Source organism: Tiliqua scincoides, chromosome 3 (genome assembly GCF_035046505.1).
Source record: "Tiliqua scincoides isolate rTilSci1 chromosome 3, rTilSci1.hap2, whole genome shotgun sequence".
NCBI classification, from domain to species: domain Eukaryota; kingdom Metazoa; phylum Chordata; class Lepidosauria; order Squamata; family Scincidae; genus Tiliqua; species Tiliqua scincoides.
The window spans coordinates 44,120,505-44,143,645 of record NC_089823.1 but is presented as its reverse complement, the minus strand read 5'-3'; the positions used below and the strand labels follow the sequence as shown (position 1 = coordinate 44,143,645).

The window sequence follows — 23,141 nt, the reverse complement described above, 5'->3', positions numbered from 1 at the left end:
CAATTGCCTATTTTTATGTTCATGAAAATTATCACTCTGGACTGATTTGCTTGTGACTTATATGTCTTGGTTTGTCTTCTACTTAATAGCTCTTGGAGAGATTTCATGTTGGATGTGATACCTCAGCTGGTTTTGGATACTGCAAAAAATGATGTTGAGTTTCGGAAGAGCATACCAAGGCAATTACTAATGGTAAAGATGCAAAGCTAAGAGGCAAAAAAAAAAAAATAGTCTGCTTTTGGAGGAAAGATTGCAGAGTTTTGTTAGAGGTGTTTAGTAAAGAAAGCCAATTTTCTCGCTCTCAAGATCACACATGTCTCTCACCATGAGAGTGACAAATAATAAAGGCTTAGAAATAGCAAGCCTAAATTTAGTATTATCTCATGAATTCTTAGCTCATTTCAATAATAATATGAAGGGGTTGAGTCCAGGATTTGCAAATTTAGATTGCACCATCCCAGAATAATTGTAACTTGTCCGTCACCCTCCTTGACTACAGTCACGTTCCTGGTAATAGGCAAATGTTATATGTGAGAGAAGAGCAAATTAAATGCAGTTCTCTCTCACCCAGTATATTTCACTGTGACACTTGAGTCCATGTAACTTGGTCACCCTTGCCTATGTCCACAGGAAGAAAAGCTTAAAGGAAATCATTGCTAGTTCCAGAAATAACTAGATTACTTTATTGTCGTATTTAATGCACAACAAAATTCAGTGCACCATCGAGATATGGACTTAAAGAAACTATATACGAGTACAATGATCACTCACATCAGCCACACTCCACACACTCACTACAATTCAGTGCTAGTGCAGCAGGCTTCACAGTAGCTTGGGAGCTAGCGTCTTAGTGGATTTGAACGTTAACATAAATTCTGCTTCTTCTTTATTTAGAAGGTGGATTTATCTGATTCATCCAGGCAGTTAAGTGACTTCCTGAGATGCCTTGCAGATCACGTGGAAAATGGCAAAGAACCGAGATCATCTGACATGAAGAAGGATTTCATTATGAACCGGTTACCTCCTTTTTTGGAGACTAGCTTGGACTCCTTGGCTCCAGGTGACTCTTGTTTATTGTGGGTGAGGGCAGGGAGGGGATTTATAGAAGGTAGGCAGACAATTTTATTTTGTTCAATGAATTTCTAGCCCACCTTTTGTTAAAGTGACTTGCAGATATAAAACATAGTCATAAAAATACAGCAACCAATAGAACAGAAACCAGCAGTTAAGAACAGAAGTACCTAAAAATAATTGAAAGGGAGACAACATAGCACATTAAAATGTGTTCTGTTTGGAAACATTAAGTGAAGGAGCCATATTAATCTCCCGAAGAAGGGAGTTTGAATCTTTTGGGGCTCTTGCCAAGAAGGCCCTGTCCCAGGGAGGGGCGGATCTGTGTTGGGGGGGGGCATGAGTAGTACCTTAACTCCAGAACCCAGGTCAACCAAGCTGGTAGACCTGGGCTCCTGGCTGAACTTTGGCCTCCCTGGCGAGGTTTACTGGGCAGGTAGATCTGGGCTACCACCCAGACTTGGAGCCCAGATCTACCTGCTGGGTAGATCTGGGCTCCTGTTCTTACTCGGCCCTCTGGAGCAACCTCTTCCAGCTGTGCTTGGGCTGCTCCCTGTCCCGATGGGCGCCCTTCCCTGCTGGCATGAGTTTGGGGGCACGCACCCATGGCCCCCCCAGATCCATCCAGTCCCAGGTTTCTGCTACTTGGAAGTATGGAATTGACTTGCCACAGATGACATGACGTATAGAGTCAGTACTGATGATACATTCTGAAGATTCTCTTTTTGTGTGTGTGTCTGTCATGATGGAATTGACCCATGGAGGATCTCAGCAGCTCCTTTGGCAGTAATCCCTTATGGGTTTTAACTTCAAATGTTACACTGCTTGTACAAGTAGACTACTTGTGTAAGTAACTATTTTCAGGTGCTAGCCGGCTGCAGTGACATCTGCACTAGCTCTTAGAGATGAGCAGCAAAGGATGGTTGTCTTTCTCTGATGTAATTGCTTCTCCTTTCTTTCTGTAGATGGAACACTACCAAAAGTAGACAGCACAATCAGATTACAGTTTAGAAACTACACGGTAATTACAGTGGAACCAGAACAAGATCCCCTGGTGAGTGCAGAGCAAATGTCTGGAGATACTGGCTTTACTGTGATGTTTTTGTGTTGCTACATGGGTTGTGTGTTGTTTTTAGATGGTTTTCTCTGACCTACCTCACAATTCCAGGGATTGGATCTGAGTACTTTGTGCAGACAAAGCATCCCACAGCACATTATTAGAATTGGTTATGACATTACTGTTCATTACTGTTCTGTAAAGGAAAGATGGTAGTATTTTGGTGAAGTTTAAAAATTAGACTCTGTAACTGTTTTTTAATATAACCTCATGCTGGTCTCTCCTCAGGAATTTACAAAAATTTGGTAAGAAAAGATAGTCAAACCATTAATCCATCTGGCTAAGGATAGAAGCTCTGTGGTTCCCTCCTGTTTCATATCCCCACACTAACTTGAAAAAACAAAAAACCCAAAAGAAACTAGGCCACATCATGATGTCCGTGTAATGTGTGGTATTGTCTGCAGACTCTCCAGGATGTCAGGCAAGCATCTTTCTCTGTCCTACCTGACGATTCCAGGGATTGAATCCAAGTATTTTCTGCAGACAGAGCATGTGCACTCAGCTACAGCAACATCTCTGAACTACTATGCATAAAGAGAGTGAATAGTGAAGTTTCTGGATGTGTCTTACAATGGAGGAATTATTTTGTGCTTTTATGTTGCTTGCTTGATAATGCATACAGTAACTATTTCTGTTGTTTCCCAGGATGATACCATTAAACAAATGGTTTATGTTTATCACTCTTTAAAAAACAAAAGGCAAGCCCATATGATGGGGGATGAGGATAAGAATGAGGAAGGAGTAACAGAGGTTGGTTCTTCATTCTGTTCCTGGGACTTGTGGTTTGTTGTCTGTGTTGAAGTTTCTTTTTCTCAGACTGCATTATGAAGATCTTTCCCTGTCCATCTGTCTGGTTTGGCCAGCAGTATGCTTAACTTTTGTCATGACCTTTTCTTCCTGTGTTCTTCAGAAAAGGCCTGCTGGATCAGGCCAAGGCTCCAACAACTGGTTTGTAACAGTGGCCAACCAAGAAGCCCAGAACCATGGTTTGAAGATAGTGCCTGCTTGCCCCTCTCTCAACAGTTGGTATTCAAACTACCACTGAATCAGCAAATTCCATATACTGTAATTTCATGAATAAGACTATTGTCTTCAATAGTGTCTTGAATCAGTTGCCCAGGAATTTTGTTGAGTGACCCTGAGTTCTATTATGAGGAAAATATTTCTCCATGAGCTTTCTCCACACCATTCATACCTGTATAAATCAGGATCATGTCCTCTCTCTCCTGCCCCTCTGCTAATCTTTTAAAACTAAAAGTCCCCAAAATGTTTATCTTTCCACGTAGGAGATGTATTCCAACCCATTGATGGTCACCTTTCCATCCAGCTCTGTGATATGCTTGTGTCTATGTCCAAAACAGCACACAGTATTCTAAATGAACCTTCAAGTAGGTTCCATGATTGTTTCTCATGCAGACATTTGAATTGTGTCTGCAGTAGAATCTCTCTGTACAGGTACAGTCATTAAGCTTGAGAGCCACAGGTCTTGCTTTCAAAACCCAATACTTGTACAGTTCAAATAAGACCTTTTTCAGTGGTAGTGCTGCAAATGTAAAATACCTTCCCCATGAAGTTCCTGGGTTCAATTTAAATGCTCAGTTAATTCTTTTTTCTTTTATCAGAATTGTTTAAAAAATAGTTGCATAGGTGGGTGTTTGTTATCTCTGCTGTAGTCTGCATGTGGTGTTTGCAATTGTCAACTTCCTTATAAACTGTCAATTAAAAATATATATGGCTATATACACATCCCTGCCTATCAGAGGGTCCCATTCCACAGTTCACCATTTCCACCATCGCCAAATGACTGTTCTGTCTGATTGCAGACAGGAACCAAGCAGGTTGGAGGGGTGAAAATGATCATAGAGATGCTAATCTCTATGAACTCTATGATAAGCATTGCTTTGTTTACAGCCCTCCAGAGACCTTCCTGTTAGCTTTTCTTGCTTCCTGTGAGTGTTTGCAGGCAACAGAGACACAGGAGATAGTGACAGGAGGATTGCAATCAAGCAAAGATAAGTAATTTGAACAGCTTGCTGTAGGGTTTGTTACTGTCCATGGATTCTGTTATCTGTGGTAACAGCAGGAACCTATCCCACAGGGATACAGGGTGATGCTTGCACATAATCTTTAGTATGTTTTTGTGGAAGCATGTTAGTAAATTTTTGAATTAAAAAATGAGGAACAAAAGTAATTAAACACATTATAAAATGTGTTTAATTTTGGATATGCCAAAGGAATTCACTTGCAAATTGCTTATTTGCATATAACCTCCAAATAAGGCTTAACATGAGGCTTTCTCTTTGGAGAGAGGGCATTTCTGCTGCTTTTAAAGTTAACAGCTTTTGTTCTACATACTCAAAAGGAGGAATGTGGTTTTATAGTGTGGTGCTGTGACTTGTACCTGCCTTGTGAACATAAAGGTTTTGTTTGGAATGTGCTGGAGTCAAGCTTATGTAAATGCAATATATTTGAAGTGCTAGCCCAAACATAATTGAGTTGCAAAAGTTGCCTTTCAGCTGGTATTTGGGATTTTTTAAAAATATCCCACTTTGCATTCTCATTTTGCTGCAAAGTTGCTCAGAATAACAAATTTCAGAAAATACACTTGGCTATATATTAGGAGGAGAAATATGAGCTAGCTCTTAAACACTCAGCAAAAGTTCATGCACAAATCTGTACCCCCTGTGTGAAGAAATTTGTAGATTTGAAGTTCTGTAAGTACTTCTCTGCAAGGGTATTTAATTGACCATAGGAAGCTGTCTTACACTGTGTCAGACCATTGGTCCATCTAGCTCAGTTTTGTCTACACACTAACAGGCAGTGATTGTCCAAGGTTTGGAATGGGAATTTTTTCCAGCCAACCTGGAGATGTCAGGGGTTGTGTCTGGGACCTTCTCCATGCGAAGCAGATATTCAAGCTGATCTATGTAATTTTTCTTTTTTTTTTTAAAAAAAGCCACATGGGTTACGCTTTCCCCTCTCCCATATGGATGCACTGAAGCAAATTTGGAGTGGAGAGAATATCCTTGTCAGGGAACTGAATCTTGCATCAGATGCAGAGAAAGAAAACTTGGCACTATCATTGTGGAGTGAATGGCTAATTGAAGTAATCTGACGAAAGAGTCCTGGAAAAGTGGATCCTCTGGATTTCAGTGGGTGAGCTACGCAGCATTATTTTCTCCACTGGAATAAAAGGAGAAGCCCTACTTTTGTACATGGAGTAACATCTGAAAGATTGATTTATTTGTCCTAAAATGCTACCTATTCTCAGGGTTTATTTTATTGACTGACCTATAAACACACACATCCAGTTCAAACATGCTGTACTTGATTTTAAATATAAAATAAGAACACACATTGGATTGTGAAATGAAGTACATCTCATAGTGTTTAAGGTCTCTCTCCTATACAGCAGCATTGGAACTTTATTGGGATGCCTGGCATGAGAGGAAGGCAATTACAGTGGGGTGGGAAGGAGAGCCTGGATGCTGTTGTGATTTGGGAGTTGGACTTGGAAGAACTCTGTTAAGCCATGAAGCTTCCTGGGTGACAATGGGCCAGTGCTATTGGCTTAGCCTCACCTACTTCACAGCTTGTTGTGAGAACAGAAGGAGCCATGTACTCTACCCTGCGCTTCTTGGAGAACGGCAGTATAACAGTGTGAAAAAAGATCCTCGTGATTAGCGCTACATGCCATAGAAGCATCTCCACTGGCACTGCAAGAGTGGGTCTTTGATTAATCATTCTTACAGGTGTAATGCCATGTTAGTCTGCTTTACCTCTCAACATCTGTAGTTATAACTAGCAGGGTCAACTGTATTATTGTTTGGCCTCTATGGTGCTGCCCAGCGCTCACCTGTAGTTCTTTCAGTGACTGGCTTGATCTAGCTTTTGTTTAAACTTTCTGTGATTCCTGCAAAGGGCTGTAGCTGCTACAGACCGTGATGACAAGAATCCACACCAACTCTTCCTTCTCAAGCACAATATTTACTAGTACATGTTCACCCCCCCCCCCATCAGTCACTAAGGCACAAAAAAGTCTTGTGGCTAATACCAAGTCACCTAGCCCTATAAGAACACCTGCATACATTTCCCCCCAATGGAGGAGCTAAATGGACAATAAACTTGCCCTTCATTACTGTTTACTTCAGAGTAATCCTACTGTAAGATATACCTTAGGAGGTCAGACAAAAACAGGATTGTCAAACTCATTTCATCCTGGGGACCATATTGGATTCATGGCACCTGCTGAGGCCCACACTCCAAATGTGGCATCTGGAAGTGACCTGAATACAGGAAGTGATATCACTTCCTGCTTTCTTTGAAGAAGCTGAGGCTTCCCCGTTGCTCTGCTACCTCACCCCACCCCAGACCCTCTCCTGTCCGCGCCAATCAAGAACCCTTTCTCTTCTGCCTAAGCCCACCAGCCAGCCCAGCTCCCTGGTTGCTCCCCAGCCCCCACCTACCTGCCACTGTAGTCACAGCTGGAGGGAGTTTCAGGGCTGGGGATGTCATTCCCAGCACCTCTGGCACTCAGAGGCCTCTGCTGGCTGCAACCAAAGCCCTGGCAAGCTTCTGTCACGCTCACAGGGAGGTCCAGGGCTGGAAATGTGCAACAGCTTCAGCCCTCAGAACGAGGTTCTGTGGCCCTATAAGACCTTGAAAGGTCATTTTTGGGTTTTCCAAAAACGCGGCAGTGACATTTCAAGGCCGTATACAGTCTCAGAATGTCATGCTGCGCATGGCGTTCCCAGCCCTCAGAATTTTCCTCTAGCTGCGACTGGAGCAGAGCTCCAATCATGGGCAGAGCAAGCAGGAATGCGGCAGCCCCAGAACACCCCCAGAGCACAGGGACACCCACAATGGCTCTGCGGGTCGTATGCAGCCTGTGGACCCTGGGCTAAAATCACTTCAGTCAGTGTGCTAAATTTTCCATAGACAGTTTTTTTTTAAATGCACAGAATGTTTTTTAACCCTAATTCTGTTCCTGTGGTTTGGTTTTTCCTGCATGCATAAACCACATTTGTAAAGTAGGGGCTAGGGGAGAGCATTCTAGTGATTGTAATTTACAGAATATAATGCAAGTGCATACTGTATTTGGAATACCTTGTGCAAATAAAAGAGAAAACATGGTTGTATCTTAAAAGTGTTTAATCCAGTGGCACTGAGGAGTCTCTTATCTATGTACAATATGTATAAGGTCACTTTTGGACAATGTGATACCTAGAATTATATAAAAAGACTGCCTTTGGGACCAGTACAAAATGAACCAGATAAAAACAAACCTTCCTGTCCCAGCAACATTTTATAAAATATAATCTACATACAGTGTTCCAATTACAAGGTTTCATTCAACTGCAGAAACATAATCCTGTGCCAGTGTTATGTACAGCAATTGTGCATAGGGCAGTGCAGCCCTGTTTTGCCCTCTTCCCCCACTCCCAATGCTGCCTGAAGTACCAGTTAATAAGGACTAGGGCAGTGGTTTTTCTGGTAATGATCCATTGTGCTGCCTGCATGTGTGTAAGGGACAAACAGGATTCTTTGTATGTACAAATCCTCTGCAGTTGCAAGCTGTGCCTGCAGTGGGGCTGCTTCATACCCCAAGAGTCTTGCTGTACTTAGTTACATAACACAGATACACGAGATGAAATTTACTCCTTATTTAAGGTTGACTAGATTTTACCTAGGCTTTACAGAACACATTTTACAGGAGTTGTATTAAATGTACTTCAAAGAAGTTATCATACAGAAAAATCTTTTTAAAAACAAGTGCTTTAGAGGAAAATATTCAGGTACTCTAGTTACATTTAATAAAAAACAAATGCAAAAGTAAAAACATGAATTTTACAATTTAAAGTGCCATTAGGATGCACTCCACACACCTATGCAACACTGTGTGGCTCCCTTAGCTCTGGAACATTCTGGAGACTGGTGCTTGCAGGCTGTGCAGCAGTGAATGACACCCTTACAAACAACCCCAGGAGCTGCACATTAAGTGGGACCTGCTTCTCTAGAATGTGTTCGTGCCTGGGGTTTGCTGGGTTGTGGATCAAGCCCTTAGGTAGATTATGTGAGGATATGGCATTCTTAATATATTAAAGAGACATTTTGCAAGTATTTACTTTTACCTGGTGGTAAACTTACAGCTTTGATGATTATAATTTTTTTTTACTCCTGAACAGAAGAAATTGTGCAGCTTTAGAAATCTAGGCTTGCACCTTTTGGTTTTAGCTTGTCAATCTTTTTCAGTCACTTACAAAATGACATTTTAAGGTTCACCTGAAACCAAACTTCACTGATGCAGCTTGGGGTACTAGGTGATCCAGTTTGCTAGTGCAGATCCCCAGCTAGATAGAGAACTGCTTGTGCAAACAGATCCTGAGCACATAGTTTTTCCTTCCAGTGCAATAGCTAGTGCTGCATGTAGAAGGAACGTGGAGTGGGGATTCATCTCCCCTTCCACCTCTTTACTGCCAAAACACTGCAGCAGTGGAATTTTGAACTGACTGACTCACTCATGCTGCTTTGGATTAGGGTAAACAGCTGCAAGAAACACACCTTACATTTGAGGTGTGTGAAGCAGTGTCTATCATGGGTAAAATTACTAATGAATGAAGAGCAAAAGGACCTCTTTTGACTTTTAATGGAGTTCTCACTTCCCTTTACACCACTAGGTAGGAATGGCTTCTTTTGCATATTTTTTGAAAATCCATTAAAAAAAAACCTGCAACCATTTTTTAAAATAATGCTTGAGAGACAAACTTGCATAGCTTAAAACTGTCTAGTGAATGTGATTTACAGTGCTGAAGCTTACCTGAGGTCGGAGCTTAGGATTTTCCAGAAGTGTGAGACATCTAAGCATAACAAAATAGTGCAATAATCAGTAACACCTGCAGAAGACAGGATGTAGTTCTCAACCCAAGCTGCTTAACTTAAGATAGTAAGTTGTCCTAACTATCTTAAATATTGAGGAAAAAGGGTTAAAGGACTAGAAAATGTTATAGGAAAACACCATTATTAAGCAGGGAAAAAAATTTGTAAAGTCACCACTGTAGCATTTTGTATTGGTCACTGCTTAGCAGGACAGTGTGCTGCTCTAATCTACACAAGAGAACATATGGTTAGTTATTCACAACCTATTTAAAGCTTTAACCTTGATAATTTTTTTTTACTCTCTGGCAGACGTTATATAATGTGCTCCAGTGCTGTGTGACTTCAGTAGTTTATTCAACAATGTTCTGTGCCCACATTGGTTCATATTTTTAGATGTATTTCCAGTTGTAAGGTGGACTCACAATATTTCAAAGTCCCATCTCTGTGTGCATTCACCAGTGTGGAACTGGTTTATAATTACATGGTTCCTGTCATAATAATATCCTCCTAAAATAAAAAAGTGAGAGACTGATGGTTAACACAGTACTTATAAGCATATTTTTGTTCAATGCAGTACATGCTACATATACATACCAATTTTTTTAAAATAATCACTTTGATGTGAACCCCTTGAAGTACACTGAAAACAAGCAGGTGACAATGTACAGGGGGTTCCCGTGTCTGCAGTTTCCACTTATCTGTGGATCGGGTCTGCATACCCCCCAGAGGGTGGTCTTAGCCTAGCAGAGGCTGCACACCCCTGCCCGCGGCCTCTGCGGAGCTCAAAATGATAGTCACAGACCAAAAACCAGAAGTGATGTTTTTATGCCTTTAAAGGCATTTTATGCCCTTAAAAACTCCTCTGGGGTTCCCCAGTCCTCATGTCTTTTAAAGGCATAAAAACAACACTTGTTTTCAGCCGAATCACAAATTAATGAATATACCATTTTAGTTTCTCATGTTTAGCAACAAAAGTTTGGCAGTGCTTAATTCAGAAAGTTACTGACTGAACCCAAAACTAATTTTGGCACAACTAAGTAAACAGCCAGAACCAACCAGGTAAGTACCTTTCTGAGTTAGATTTGTTAGTACCTTTGATATCAAGAACAAGCTGGTCACTGAGGTAGGAGCTGATGGTTCCATCCTTGTTAAATGTCCACTTCTGCCTTGCTTTCCCATGTTCTACCCACAATGCTACTTTAGCTCCAGGTGCATCTCTGCCTCCAATCACATCAAGACAGGCATCATTGACCTAGATGTTTTGGGCAAGAAAATAATGTCTTTCTAGTTTTGGTAGAGATACATTTATAGCCAAGTACAGAAATCAAGCTACAGCCTCCAGCTCATGTTCTTGTCTCATAGACCTGACAGAGAGTGAACAGAACCATGAGCGCAGGGGTTTCTGACCTTTTGTGAGTTACTGGAAAGGGTGCCCATCTGCATATGGCTATACACCTGTAGGCAGGTGATGCAAACAGGAATTCTGCTCATGCAGGCTCCCAGCCACATGGAGTGCATGTGCTTTGAGTATACAGCTATACATGTATAGCATATCTTTTCAAATCTTCAGCTTTAAGTGCAGAGGTGGGAAACGAGACCAGCTGAAAATATGCCAGGGCCAGTGGTATGCTATTCCTCCATGTGTAGACCACACACATAGACAAGATCTGAAAAGTCCTATGAGTAGATTGTCAATTATATATCTTGATACAATGGATACAAACTCAGAACAGTACAGGCTATCATTTTTAGAACTATTCAGTGTAACACTGAATTTTTAGAACTATTCAGTGTAACACACAACTTATCCCCCTTATTTTGCTGCTGAAAAGGGATCTATAAATAATACTACAAGATTGATACAGGGTAACATTGCAGTTCTAACAGCTAGCAAGGCACCTTGGATTTGATGAGTCCACAACTATAGCACCAGATCTGAGTATCCTTGCCATTTAATGGAGAAAGACACACTGATGTAGCTCTTGCATCCATTAGATTTCCAGCAACTGTCAAGTATTTGTCTTGGGATCTATTCTTTATTCTGAAGTATGCTGCTGGCTGAAATTGAAAAGAATAATGATCTCATACTTGGTGTATTGTATAATACATATATATATATAAAATATACATCCCCTCATAGGACCTACAACACCTATTCACATTTCAGTTGCCTATTGTGCTATCAAAATGATTATGGCATTTCCCATAACTTACAAAAAGCTGAGGGTAGGCACACTACATGTATACAAAAATTGGACCTTGTCCAAGGTCAATTTAGCAGGAAAGCTCCAATATCAAAACATTTGAGTGTTGGCATCCTTCAATCTCGGAAGACCATGGTGTCACGCTCTGAATGGTGGCTCTGGAACAGAGTGTCCTCTCCAGTGCGCGAAGCCTGGGTAAAGTAGGTATGGAGGATAGGCTGTTACCCATGCAGCAAATCCCCCCTCTCCACGTCGCTGAAATGGTCCAATGGAAAGGCAGAGGCCAATACGGTTGGTTCCAGCGGCGTCGCAGGAGTTGCCAGAACGTGACTGTGTTCAGCCATGAACTGCCTCAGGATCATGATTAAATATATCTATTTAGTCCCTTGGAAGAGACAGACAACTATTTCAAGATACTTTTCTACTGTACCTGCTTTACTGGCCGAAGAGAGCCAATTGCTTTCCAGCCACTAAACTGAGTCCAGTTTGAAATCTTGCTGGGTTCAAGGAGAAACTGTTTCCCTAAGAAATTACTTCCTTCATAGGCGATCCACCTGTTCAAAACAGAACACAAACTACGTTTGTGCAATTCTACAAAATAAGATCCAAGTAATACTTTTATCCTTAAAATAATATTCATGATTTCCGTGATAAAATGCCAAGATGTAAGCCACTGCTGAACAAAAATTGAACTATAAAAGCGGAGGTCTGGAAGGACCAAAAACAATTTAGTTGAACTCTTTTAACCCACATACTGCAAACATTTCTGTTCAAATTGGGTAGCCTGTTGGGAACAAGATGACAACCAAGGCCCATCTGAATCATAACTGAACAAGCAAGTTAAAGCACGCCAAACATTCACATAAGCCACAAAGAGCGTTACCTTTCAGTTCGTATAGGGCTGCTCTTATTTTAACAAATGAACAATTCCTACCCTGGAGGTATAGGCACATGGAAGCTGTCATGAGTCAGATTACTGGCCCAGTTTGCTCAATATTATCTATGCTGGGGTCTCTTTCAGCCTTATCTGGAGAGCGTAAGGATTAAACTTGGGACTATCTGCATGCAAAGCATATGCTCTACCACTGAACTACAGCTCATCCTCTAAGCCTTGCCAGCAGGTCATTACTGGTTGGCAACCTTCAGTCTCGGAAGACTATGGTATAAGCCTACAGCACCTGGTATTCCCCGGCAGTCTCCCATCCAAGTACTAACCAGGCCTGACCCTGCTTAGCTTCTGAGATCAGACAGTAAGGTCATTGCAGGTCATTGCATTGCCCCATGTAGGCATATGGGGAGAGAAGAGGAAAGCAAATAACTTGAACTTGAAATATTTGTTTCAGATTCACGAACTCCAAACAAAACTCCTCTGCGACAATCTCTTTTCTGAGCACCAAAGTCCTGCATGTGTCCAGCAGACTTTGATTCTTCTTTTCTTGGGAGAAGAGACTTCCCATTCCTTTACCTCAGTTGCTTTTAGAACAGAATCACAAGCTCTGCTCAGGATATGGAGTTTGTCATGTGGTTTTCTGTATTGCAGTTATCTATAACTTAGAAAACCACCTTGGTAAGAATGCATCAGTTCGTATCAATTATACTTTATTCATGCATTTTGTTTTGCTTATGATAGCATGTTAGCAGGCAATTCCATGCTTCTATTATTTCAAAAGGGTGGTACACCAATAGTAAAATACAGTTTGCCCATATCTTACATGAGGGTTACATTCTGAGGTCAGCATGTAAAGCCAAAATCATGTATAGTTGAAACACCCTTAAAGCCAACACATATGCACTGTCTCTTTAAGAACTGAGATGCTGGCATCCTTCAGTCTCGGAAGACTATGGTATCGCACTCTGAATAGTGGTTCTGGAACAGAGTGTCTTCTCCAGCACTCGAAGCCTGGGTAAAGTAGAGATACACTGTTACCCATGCAGCAAATCCCCCCTCTCCACATTGCTGAAATGGTCCAATGCAAAGGCAAAAGCCAATACGGTTGGTTCTAGTGGCATCACAGGAGTTGCCAGAACGTGACTGTGTTCAGCCATGAACTGCGTCAGGGACTCCGGCTCCGGATTTTGCCTCAAGGTCAACTCCTAAAGCCTTTTCCATAACTGGATGTAGCCACAAGGCAGTGGAGGTTTGGGATCAGAGTTTTCCTTCTCTCAGATGAGCTGCCTTCCCAGGCTGACGAGTCCCATCTACCTGGTGGCTGTCTAGTCGCCTCTTACGACAAGTACAGCCAAACTGAGGGCCTATTCTTATCCCCCAGCCCCTAGGGGAATTTTAAGAACTACAAGCACAGTATGATAGCCAAATGGGAACTGAGAGAACAGCAGCTTTATTCTCCTATTTCAGGCTCGCTCCAGAACATAAACAAAGTTCTAGGTGGGTGGAATTGCCTGCATTTTTTAAACCTGTTTTTCTCTTTCAGGAGGGGTGAGCACATATACTTGAATTCACACATGCAATAGACTGGTAAGATGCGGGCCAACTGTATTTTACTATTGGTGTACCACCTTTTTGAAATAGTATGTGCTTGCAATATACATACATAATAATTGTGTGCCCCATGTGAGCATTTCAGTGGAGCATGGAGTTTCTTCTTAAAGAAATACTTAACATTGCAATCAAAGCCTTTATAAAGAGCACTATGTCAAATACCAACACAAACCATTATTCAAATGAGCTCTGATCACTCACATTTTTAAAATTACATTGGTCAAGAAGCCTTTCTCCAAAACAAAATAGTGTAAGATTTTGAAACTGAAACTTTGCAATAAGTATTACCCGGAAGCAACTGTTTCTTTAAAATTTTCTTTTAATACAAACAGATAATGGTAATTTTATCACAAAGAAAAGTCTAATCTGAACTTGATGTGCATACTAACCGAAAGAAAATGTGGGTTGCAAGTAAACATGGCTTAGAATCAACTGAAAAGAAGACTAGAAGTAAGATAAAATCTGGAAATCTGTTCATTACAAATACTGGGTAAATCACAACAAACAACAGCATAAAGACTGAATAAAGGAGTAGATTCAAGTAAGATTTAATGAGGCCACAGATACAATTTTTTTTGCACTCAAAATGACTTACAGTGGCCCTAATATACTCTGAACTAGTGTATATGTAAGTCAGTTAAAAGTTACTACAGGATCTCCCTACAGAACAGTGAAGTCAGCAAAACAGGCTTTTAGATACAATATGTTCTTGGAAATGAAAGCATGGGATTTTAAACTAGGCAATTACAGCATACAAATTCATACAACAGATTCAAAGCATAGAGCAACATCTCATTAGCTTTGTGACACTTGGTATACTGCAAGCTTTATTATCAATAGTCAGTTTCAGAATGGATATTGTTGAAGAGTGTCTCAGAATTTATGAAGCATTTCATTTTTAACATATATACCCTGTATTAATTACTACCTGTTTTCATGTTAGCCAGGCTGAAGTTAAACTCCAGCTGATTCTCAGTTAACTCCAGCCATTTCTGAGAGGCAGTCATATAGCTACTTACATGTAAACAAAGGTTACCTTTGGCTCACCTGCTAAGGCAGTGATTTTTAACTGCAGTGCCTTAGCACACTGCTGCACTGCAAATAGTCCACAGGTGTGCAGCAGGAGTTTGGAGGAGGGTCATTTATTACTAAGGTCATTGGGGGACTTTGAGGGAGGGCAGAACCAGTGTAATTCTTCCATCAGCTGTTATTCGGTCAAATGTTTTATTCCATGTAAGCTTTTGCTTACACATTTTGCTTGTTATTTCTATTCTTTTTCATACAGAATATTCATTCCATTCATTTTTACATCATAAGATATATGCTTTAAAAACTGATGGTGTGCCTTGACCATTTTGGCACCTTGTCAGTGAAAAAGGTTGAGGAACATTGTAAACTAAGGAATAAGCAAATTCTGTATCTCAGTCTCTCAAAAATGTGATATTACACTGGAAACTGGGCTCGCATATAAACTTTGCTAACTCTAAAGTCTTAATTCTTTCTCTATTACCTTTGGTAAGATTCTCTACAGCAGCTCACTGGAAATTTCCAAAAGCCCTGCTAAATTGGTACAATGTTTGATCCATAACTCGAACATCAAAGCTTATTTATTATAAAAGGTTAGTTCATTTATAAATAAGGGTAGATTCCCTGAAAAAGTGCTTTATTTGTTAATCATTTGCATATGGAATTTCAGGCTGTTTACTCATAGGTAGAAGTGTTTCCGGTGAGCAAGATAGGGCTACAGTCTTACTGGACACATTGGGCTGAATAAATTAAATAGCACTGTTTTCAAACACCTCTACTAATATTTACTGTTCTCTCCTATAAGGTTATTGTGTTTTTCTACTTTTTGTTGGTACATTTTGATATTTTATAACAATACTCAAGAAACACAGTTCTTATCCCATATGTAAGACTGCTACTAGATTTCAGCTACATAATTCATTCAGAGTTTCCATAGGTAGGGGTACATCTTAGGTACATCTACATTATTATTAAGACTATTTATGTACTGTTTCAACAAAAAAGTTCAGAAGAAGGTTTAGAGAAAAATCAGATAAATAAATATGAGCTACTAAAAGTTGGGAGCTAAGTTAAGATGCAATTCCATAACTGGAGCTCCTTGCATCTTTTTCTTTTCCTAAAAACTGCTGCTCCAATTTGGATAGAGCCATGGCATAGGGAGGGTTTATAAGGGTAAACTTTGGGGGGAGGGAGCGATTCACTTCAGAGACTCAGAATGGAAACAAAGGAGCAGCACTACCTGGTCCAAACTAGTAGGCTCATGCTGCTTTTTGAAAATAATGAGGGGAGCTCCATTTGCAAAACATAATGCCTGGTTTGGCCCTGAGAGGCATTTTAATTACTAACTGGAGGCATTTAAATTCCTTAGAATGTATAGATAATATTCACTGTTATAATCTGAGACTATTTGGAGTTTATAGCTTTGCATCCCAAGTTAAAGTTACAGAAAGAGGGTAAGCAGCAAGAGTTCATTCTGTTGTAGAGAAAATAAAAGGAATTCCATTCTCAAAATTTACTTTATTTTAGAAAGTAGTTCATGATACTTACAGTCCGCTTCTCACCCACAAAGACCGGGTAAGAAAGTGAAGATCCTTGTTTAGAACTGAACTGTAAGCTTCTTGCACATTCAGCTCTCTGCCTTCACAATTCTCCAAAGTAAAAAGGCTGATGAATGGCTCAGCAAAAACCTAGGAGGAAGGAAAGGTCAAAAAATAAGTAACTAATGAGCAAGGTATTTCCCCCTCTCCAGCCTCTGCTTGCAAGGTAACAAGCAGATCTCAATGTTTTCTCCACATACACACCTTCCATAGTAGGGCTAAGCAATGTAAGCTAAACCATGATTGCACTTGAGGTCTGAAATCCTCACCTTTATCTTCATCTTTAGGGCAATAATTAAAATTACTACTATTTATATTTAAGCATTGAATCTGCACCAGACCACTTTAAGGGTAGTAGAAATAGGATCTCAAAGTTCTGAAAGCGGAAATAAATAAGTATATTCCCTTCATTTTCAGAGGTGTTCTCTAATCAGAACATCTCTCACAATCTGGCTGAACGTAGATGAAGTGGTTTTACAAAGTTAAAACTTTTGTGAAGAAGGAGAAACAGACAGACAAGAGCTCCTTGGTTATCGTTAGAGGGCAAGTAAAAGCATATGTGAAAAAACATGAAGAGATATACCGAGATGGGTTACCATGGATTCTGATCACTAAGCTAAGTCTCTGACTCAGTGGAGAATTCTGAATTCCAAGATCTCTGATCAAATTCATGTATACTTCCCTTAAGAATGTGATAACTTCCTTCCTTGCTCCTATTGATGATTCTGTTTCCTTTCAGGAAAGATGAAGGAAGGGCCTGGTCATCCTCACATTACCATCATGAATTGTATTGGTAAATTCCTTTACTATGATCTTGTGTATTACAAGGAATCTGCTTTACACAAGCAAAACTCAGAGAAAACTGCCTTTTATAATACCAGTATTTAGAGAGAATGTTGGAGGAACAAGGAGATCAAAGGCACAACTCGATAAGAAATGGAGAAAACATTCACCCACAATTTCTATTTAGGAAGCAATAATTGCAAAGTGTATTAAGATATACTTATCTTTATTTAGTAGGAGCTATTTGTAATATGATATAGTAATACAATATGAAACAGCATTGACAAAGCTGTATTTTCCTCAGCTGAGCTAAAGTTGCCAGCTAATAAGAGCTGCCAACTTTTGGGCCAGTTACTGTCCCTATGCTTTTAACAGCTGTTTGATCTGCAGACATTATTATCTCTAAGATGTGAAAGCCTATTTTATAATTCCTGCTCATCAAGCTGCCATTTCAGACATAATAATTTCAGGCCAGTTTATCCCAGTTCTACAAAACACTCTCTTAAACTTCAACAGAGAAGACCTTTCACACAGCTAAAGCATAACTCAAACTGTCACTTTGTTCCTGATAAGACTATGTTCAGAATGCGGAGGTGGTTTATGCTCTAGCAGACAAAGTAAGCCAAATAAAATTGGATTGGATTGATAAGAACTGATAAAGCAGCATCAATTGAGGATTCTACATAATTGGAAGTTAATAGGTTAATCATCCATCTATCAGGGATTGTTTAAATATAATTAACCTTGGTTTACTTAAAAGGGATTAGCAACTTTCCAAATGCCTTCCAGGTCAACAATGCTATACATTCTAGCAGTCAGTTGTACCAAATTGTGTAACCTTTTATACACGTGCAAAGGTACCGATTCAGCAATGGCTGCAAAAATGAGCACTACATAAACTAGTATAAATGGAGCCTCAAAATAACTGCACAGAAATAATAAATTAAGTCCCTCCCATTATTATGTTCTTGAGTATTTGGATCAACACATAATAGCATTACCAGAACAGCTTTCTAGAACAGCAAGTGCAGCACACTGATAAACTGAATGGTATTTGGAAATTAAATCTGGACAAATGCCTCCTTGCACAGAGGTCTTTATTTCTTGCCATGAATTCCCCCGTGAACTCACTATATAATGTTCTTAGCATTGCCAAGTGTCACTGGCAGCTATTAAATACTCCAAAGAATTTCAAATTAGCTAGATTCTTACTGTATGAATTTAACAAGAACCAAATGACACAACAAACACATTCACACCTAAAAGTTCATTTTCAGAGGAAACATGGATAATTAGGTAGTCTCCAGGGGCATACCAAGAATTGGGTTGGAAAGAAAGAGACTGACTCTTAAACTTTATGTCATACACTTTATGACATGTGTCCCCAAGGGGAACATGCAACCACATATAGACAAGCAATAAGATGAAAAGAACTAGGCTGCTCTGCTGTGCAGGCTATAAAACTATTTCAAACCATTTTTAAGCTCTTGTAAGACAGCAATACTAAGGCACAATGCTGAACAGAAAGGAAATTGCTAATTTGCTCTAAGTTGTAATGAGGGGTTTGTTAAAAATGTATAAGCAATATACATACTGCTAAAGCTAATGTCCATCCACCACGGTAAACAGTAAGGGCAAATTACCCCCAGTAGTGTTGTGAAGTTCGTTGTGTTGCATCTTTCACCCTCACTTTCCTGTTTGCTGAACAACTGAATTATGCCATTAGCCACTACACTGGATCTCTGCACATGAATTAGCTGTTCTCTATGTGTGAATGTTATGTACAACTCAATGCACATCTACGAACAACAAATAGGTGCTTTATGAGCTTCTCCAAACACTGCTGCTACTCCAGTGCAAGCCCTCTACTGAGCCTTCCTGAAATGCTCTGAAGGACTGTGGGCATTTTCCTTTTAGGATAATTAATCCTATGCATGTCTACTCATCTTATTGAATGGGAAAGCCTTAGTTTTCCTCTAATATCTGAACACATAATTGGTCTATCAAAACTTGTGAATTTAGACAACAATATCATTTTTCTCAGGATTGATTTCTGGAATTTAATAGACCTGAATGTAGCTGGATACGAAAATAGGCCTTTTAATAAAGTTCTTACATATTCAACTGGCTTCAGGGACTTGATAGCAGCTACTGGACAGCCACAAGAAGCAAGGTCATTGTAGAGGTCTTCTTCTAGCACACATTGATCATCAGTAGTTTCTCCCTGATAGTGTAGCAACCAACTAGAAGAATAACCCCCCCCCAAAAGCAGAATATTAAATGTGTTTCCCAAATTAAGCATTTATAAAACAGAAATCAGTAAATATAGGCAGCAGTAAATATAGGCAAACAGTGGGCCAGGACCCACCAAGTGGGTCACAAAATAGTTTTTGGTGGGTTGTGAAATGGACAAGTGGACAGTGACAAGGAAAATTTACTGAGCCCAATGGAAAGTGAAATTGAGCCACACATGCACATTTACTAATGAGTAGCCGAAAATGCCTTAGTCCAATTCAAAGTGCAGGCTGAAAGGAATGTAACACCACCAGAACGGTCCTGGTCTGATGAACTCAGGCACCAAAAAAACTCTTAGGAAGGAAGCTTCCTTGTCTGACAAGAAAAATGTATGAGCCCTAAGGAAAATGAAACAGTCACATGTGTGTTTACTCATGATTAAACACAACCTGTAAACAAAGACCATGCCTCAGCTCTCATCGAAAGCCAGGCAAAGGGTAAAGCAAGGCCACCAGAATGGTCCTGATCCACTGAATGTGGAGCTCAACAAATGCACCAGAAGGTGCCCCCCACCACAGCAAAAAGAATAAAGACAGGCTTGAGCAGCGGATGAAGTGAAAGTTTTTTTTAAGAAGTCTTGAAAAGCTAGATGGGTCCTGACAGACTGTCATGGGTCCTGGTGCTGAAAAGTTTGAGAACCACTGCTCTAAACTATTTCAAACTATTTCAAACATTAGCTGGAAAATCGATGCACATGCTGTAAAAATCATAAATAAGAACCTTACACAATTTCTGCAACATGACAAAAATTAGTTGTGTGCTGTTTTCATATGGGTGTGAACAGCTAATTATACCTGAGAAGTAAAATAATTTCAAATAAGTAAAACAACAACAAATGCCCATAATATAGATTAAAAAGGTTTTCTAAGCTGCTTTAAAAACGATGAAGAATAAATCAACTCACCATCCCCGCAGAACCTTAAAAGAACATGGTGTGAACGATGCAAAATCAGTAACTTCCGTTGTAAAATCCATGCACAATCCCTGGAAGTGCGTATTACTGAAAGCTTTAAGCTGTAAAGCAGCATAACAATTGTAACAGAATGAGTAAAAGGTAGCTAGAAAACTACAAATGGTGGTTTTAGGGAAGCAATGTTCTAACTATACATTCTAAAGCTGGGGGATAGGAGGAAGCAATATTTAAAAAATTCTGGATAGGATTGTGTCAATTTTGTCACTTATGTGATTATTCTGTTAATAGCAGAGATGGCAGTGTTGAGCTGATCGGAAGTATCTGTGTTAACAGTCTGTTTTACAGTATTGGCTACATTTTTGTTTATATTTATGGAATGCAGTAAACAGTACAGTGGTGCCTCGCAAGACGAAATTAATTCGTTCCGCGAGTCCTTTTGTATTGCGAAAATTTCGTCTTGCGAAGCGCAGTTTCCCATAGGAATGCATTGAAATTTAATTAATGCATTCCTATGGGCAAAAAAAGCCAGAACAAAGTCAAATTTGGTTTACAAAGAGTTTATTAAGTGCTCTTTAAAGGCATACCGTATTTTTCGCTCCATGTAAAGTGAACAGCAGTCAACAGTGGCATTAAGAACCATTATCACTGCCATTAACAAATGGAGAGACTTAAAGGTTTGAGTACTCTAGTTTTCTGGAAACCCCAAGAACTCATCATTGCTAGAGTCAGAATTTATGAAGCTCATTTGCTCACAATCACTGACATCACGTTCTTCACTGTCTTCCTCCCCCTTCCTTAGGGTGAATGTGAGCAAAAACTGGCATGAAGATCCTCCCTCTTCCTTAGGGTGAATGTGAGCATAAACTGGCATGAAGATCTCCCACTCCCTTAGGGTGAATGTGAGCATAAACTGGCATGAAGATCCTCCCCCTTCCTTAGGGTGAATGTGAGCATAAACAGGCGAGAAGATCTCCCGCTCCTTAGGGTGAATGTGATCATAAACTGGCATGAAGATCTCCCGCTCCGTAGGGTGAATGTGATCATAAACTGGCATGAAGATCCTCCCCCTTCCTTAGGGTGAATGTGAGCATAAACTGGCATGAAGACCCCCCCGCTCCTTAGGGTGAATGTGAGCATAAACTGCCATGAAGAACCTCCCCCTTCCTTAGGGTGAATGTGAGCATAAACAGGCATGAAGATCCTCCCCCTTCCTTAGGGTGAATGTGATCATAAACTGGCATGAAGATCCTCCCCCTTCCTTAGGGTGAATGTGAGCATAAACTGCCATGAAGATCCTCCCCCTTCCTTAGGGTGAATGTGAGCATAAACAGGCATGAAGATCCTCTCCCTTCCTTAGGGTGAATGTGAGCATAAACAGGCATGAAGATCACCCCCCTTCCTTAGGGTGAATGTGAGCATAAACAGGCATGAAGATCACCCCCCTTCCTTAGGGTGAATGTGAGCATAAACTGGCATGAAGCATAAAAAAAAATTCGTCTTGCGAAACATGGTCATTAAAATTTGTCTTGCAAGTCACCCAAAAATCGCTAAACGCTTTTGTCTTGCGAGTGTTTCGTTGTGCAAGGCATTCGTCTTGCGAGGCACCACTGTATGTGATAAAATACTGCTGAGGAAGTAAAGTGGCAACGCAAGTCCTAAAAGGGTTAAGGCCTTAGAGCGTAATCCCAAACAATTTTCCAGCACTGGCATAGCTGTGCCAGTGGGGCATGTGCTGCATCTTGAAGTTGAGGGGCAGTTACAGAGGCCTCTTCAAGGTATGGCATTGTTTGTTCCCTTACCTTGAAGTTGCATTACCCTTATGTCAGTGTGGGGAAATGGGTTAGGATTGCACCCTTAGTTGCTTTTGTATTTGATTAGCTATGACAATTGCTTTGTGAACTCCTTTTTGTGGAAAGCAGTATATAAATATTCTTAATAATAATGAGAATGTACAAGTGCTTAAACCCATTTATGACGTTATTTATGACTGATTCCCATGGATACCAATGGAACAAGTTAATAACTTGTTAATAAGTTTAAAAAGTTGACTCAAAGCCCAATGAGATTTAAATCATGGCTAACTTTAGCTGGATAGGAGCCCAAGTCTTAAACTTACAAAAGTTCATAAAATTATAAGGGAGGAAGGCTAAAATGTAAGCTTTTGAAGAGGAGAATTATTTGCTAGAAATTATGCTTTTTATGAAACTTACCCAATGTGTGGGTTCATGATTTCCCAATGGCTCCTGAAAAAGAAAGTTATGAACATAGCATTGAGTTCAGATCATGGAAAATGTGTAACTTGATTTTACACGTGCACATGAACCAGTAATGACGACTTTGTAGATACAAATAAAATGTACAGATTTAGAAATTCTGTATACAAATATGCCCTGGTATCCACAGGGGTTCCATTCTAAGACCTCCTGTGGTTAACTAAAACCATGGATAAACGGGAACATCCCTCCGAAGGTGAGGAGAGCTCTGCTCCCTTCGCCTCCGGAGGATCTTTTGAGCCTGGCAGAGGCTGTGTGCATCTGCTCGCAGCCTCTGCCAGGCTCAGAATGACTGAAAATATAGAAAAAAGTGCTACTTCCGTTTTTGACAGAGAAACCGGAAGTAACATTTTTAATGCCTCATAAGGCACTGGGAAACCCAGGGGGCATGCGGGAGAGGTTGTGGATCCAATACATGGTTAACTGAAACCACCCATATGGGATCAGCAGATATGCGGCCCGCTGTATTAGTACCTTAACACAAA

General features: G+C 40.2%; 2 protein-coding genes across 7 annotated transcripts in view; one reads left to right on the top strand and one right to left on the bottom strand.

Annotated features, from left to right (window-relative positions):
• RIOX2 (ribosomal oxygenase 2) overlaps positions 1-23,141 on the top strand; it is an 82,909-nt gene that overhangs the window by 9,195 nt on the left and 50,573 nt on the right. For 2 of the 5 annotated variants that reach the window (XM_066619312.1, XM_066619310.1), the window contains 5 exons: positions 90-192; positions 895-1,060; positions 2,037-2,125; positions 2,834-2,938; positions 5,145-7,314. In XM_066619312.1, coding sequence (XP_066475409.1) covers positions 90-192; positions 895-1,060; positions 2,037-2,125; positions 2,834-2,938; positions 5,145-5,303 — 622 coding nt within the window. In that variant the 3' untranslated portion in view covers positions 5,304-7,314. The other 3 variants (XM_066619311.1, XM_066619313.1, XM_066619314.1) reach the window with 3 other exon arrangements.
• Positions 9,144-23,141, bottom strand: part of CRYBG3 (crystallin beta-gamma domain containing 3) — a 37,415-nt gene continuing 23,417 nt past the window's right edge. For both annotated transcript variants that reach the window (XM_066619307.1, XM_066619309.1), the window contains exons 12-19: positions 22,594-22,626; positions 20,375-20,484; positions 19,292-19,418; positions 16,343-16,482; positions 11,699-11,822; positions 10,964-11,122; positions 10,157-10,316; positions 9,144-9,571 (exon numbers count right to left, since the gene is read on the bottom strand). In XM_066619307.1, coding sequence (XP_066475404.1) covers positions 9,483-9,571; positions 10,157-10,316; positions 10,964-11,122; positions 11,699-11,822; positions 16,343-16,482; positions 19,292-19,418; positions 20,375-20,484; positions 22,594-22,626 — 942 coding nt within the window. In that variant the 3' untranslated portion in view covers positions 9,144-9,482. The remainder of the gene's footprint in view (positions 9,572-10,156; positions 10,317-10,963; positions 11,123-11,698; positions 11,823-16,342; positions 16,483-19,291; positions 19,419-20,374; positions 20,485-22,593; positions 22,627-23,141) is intronic.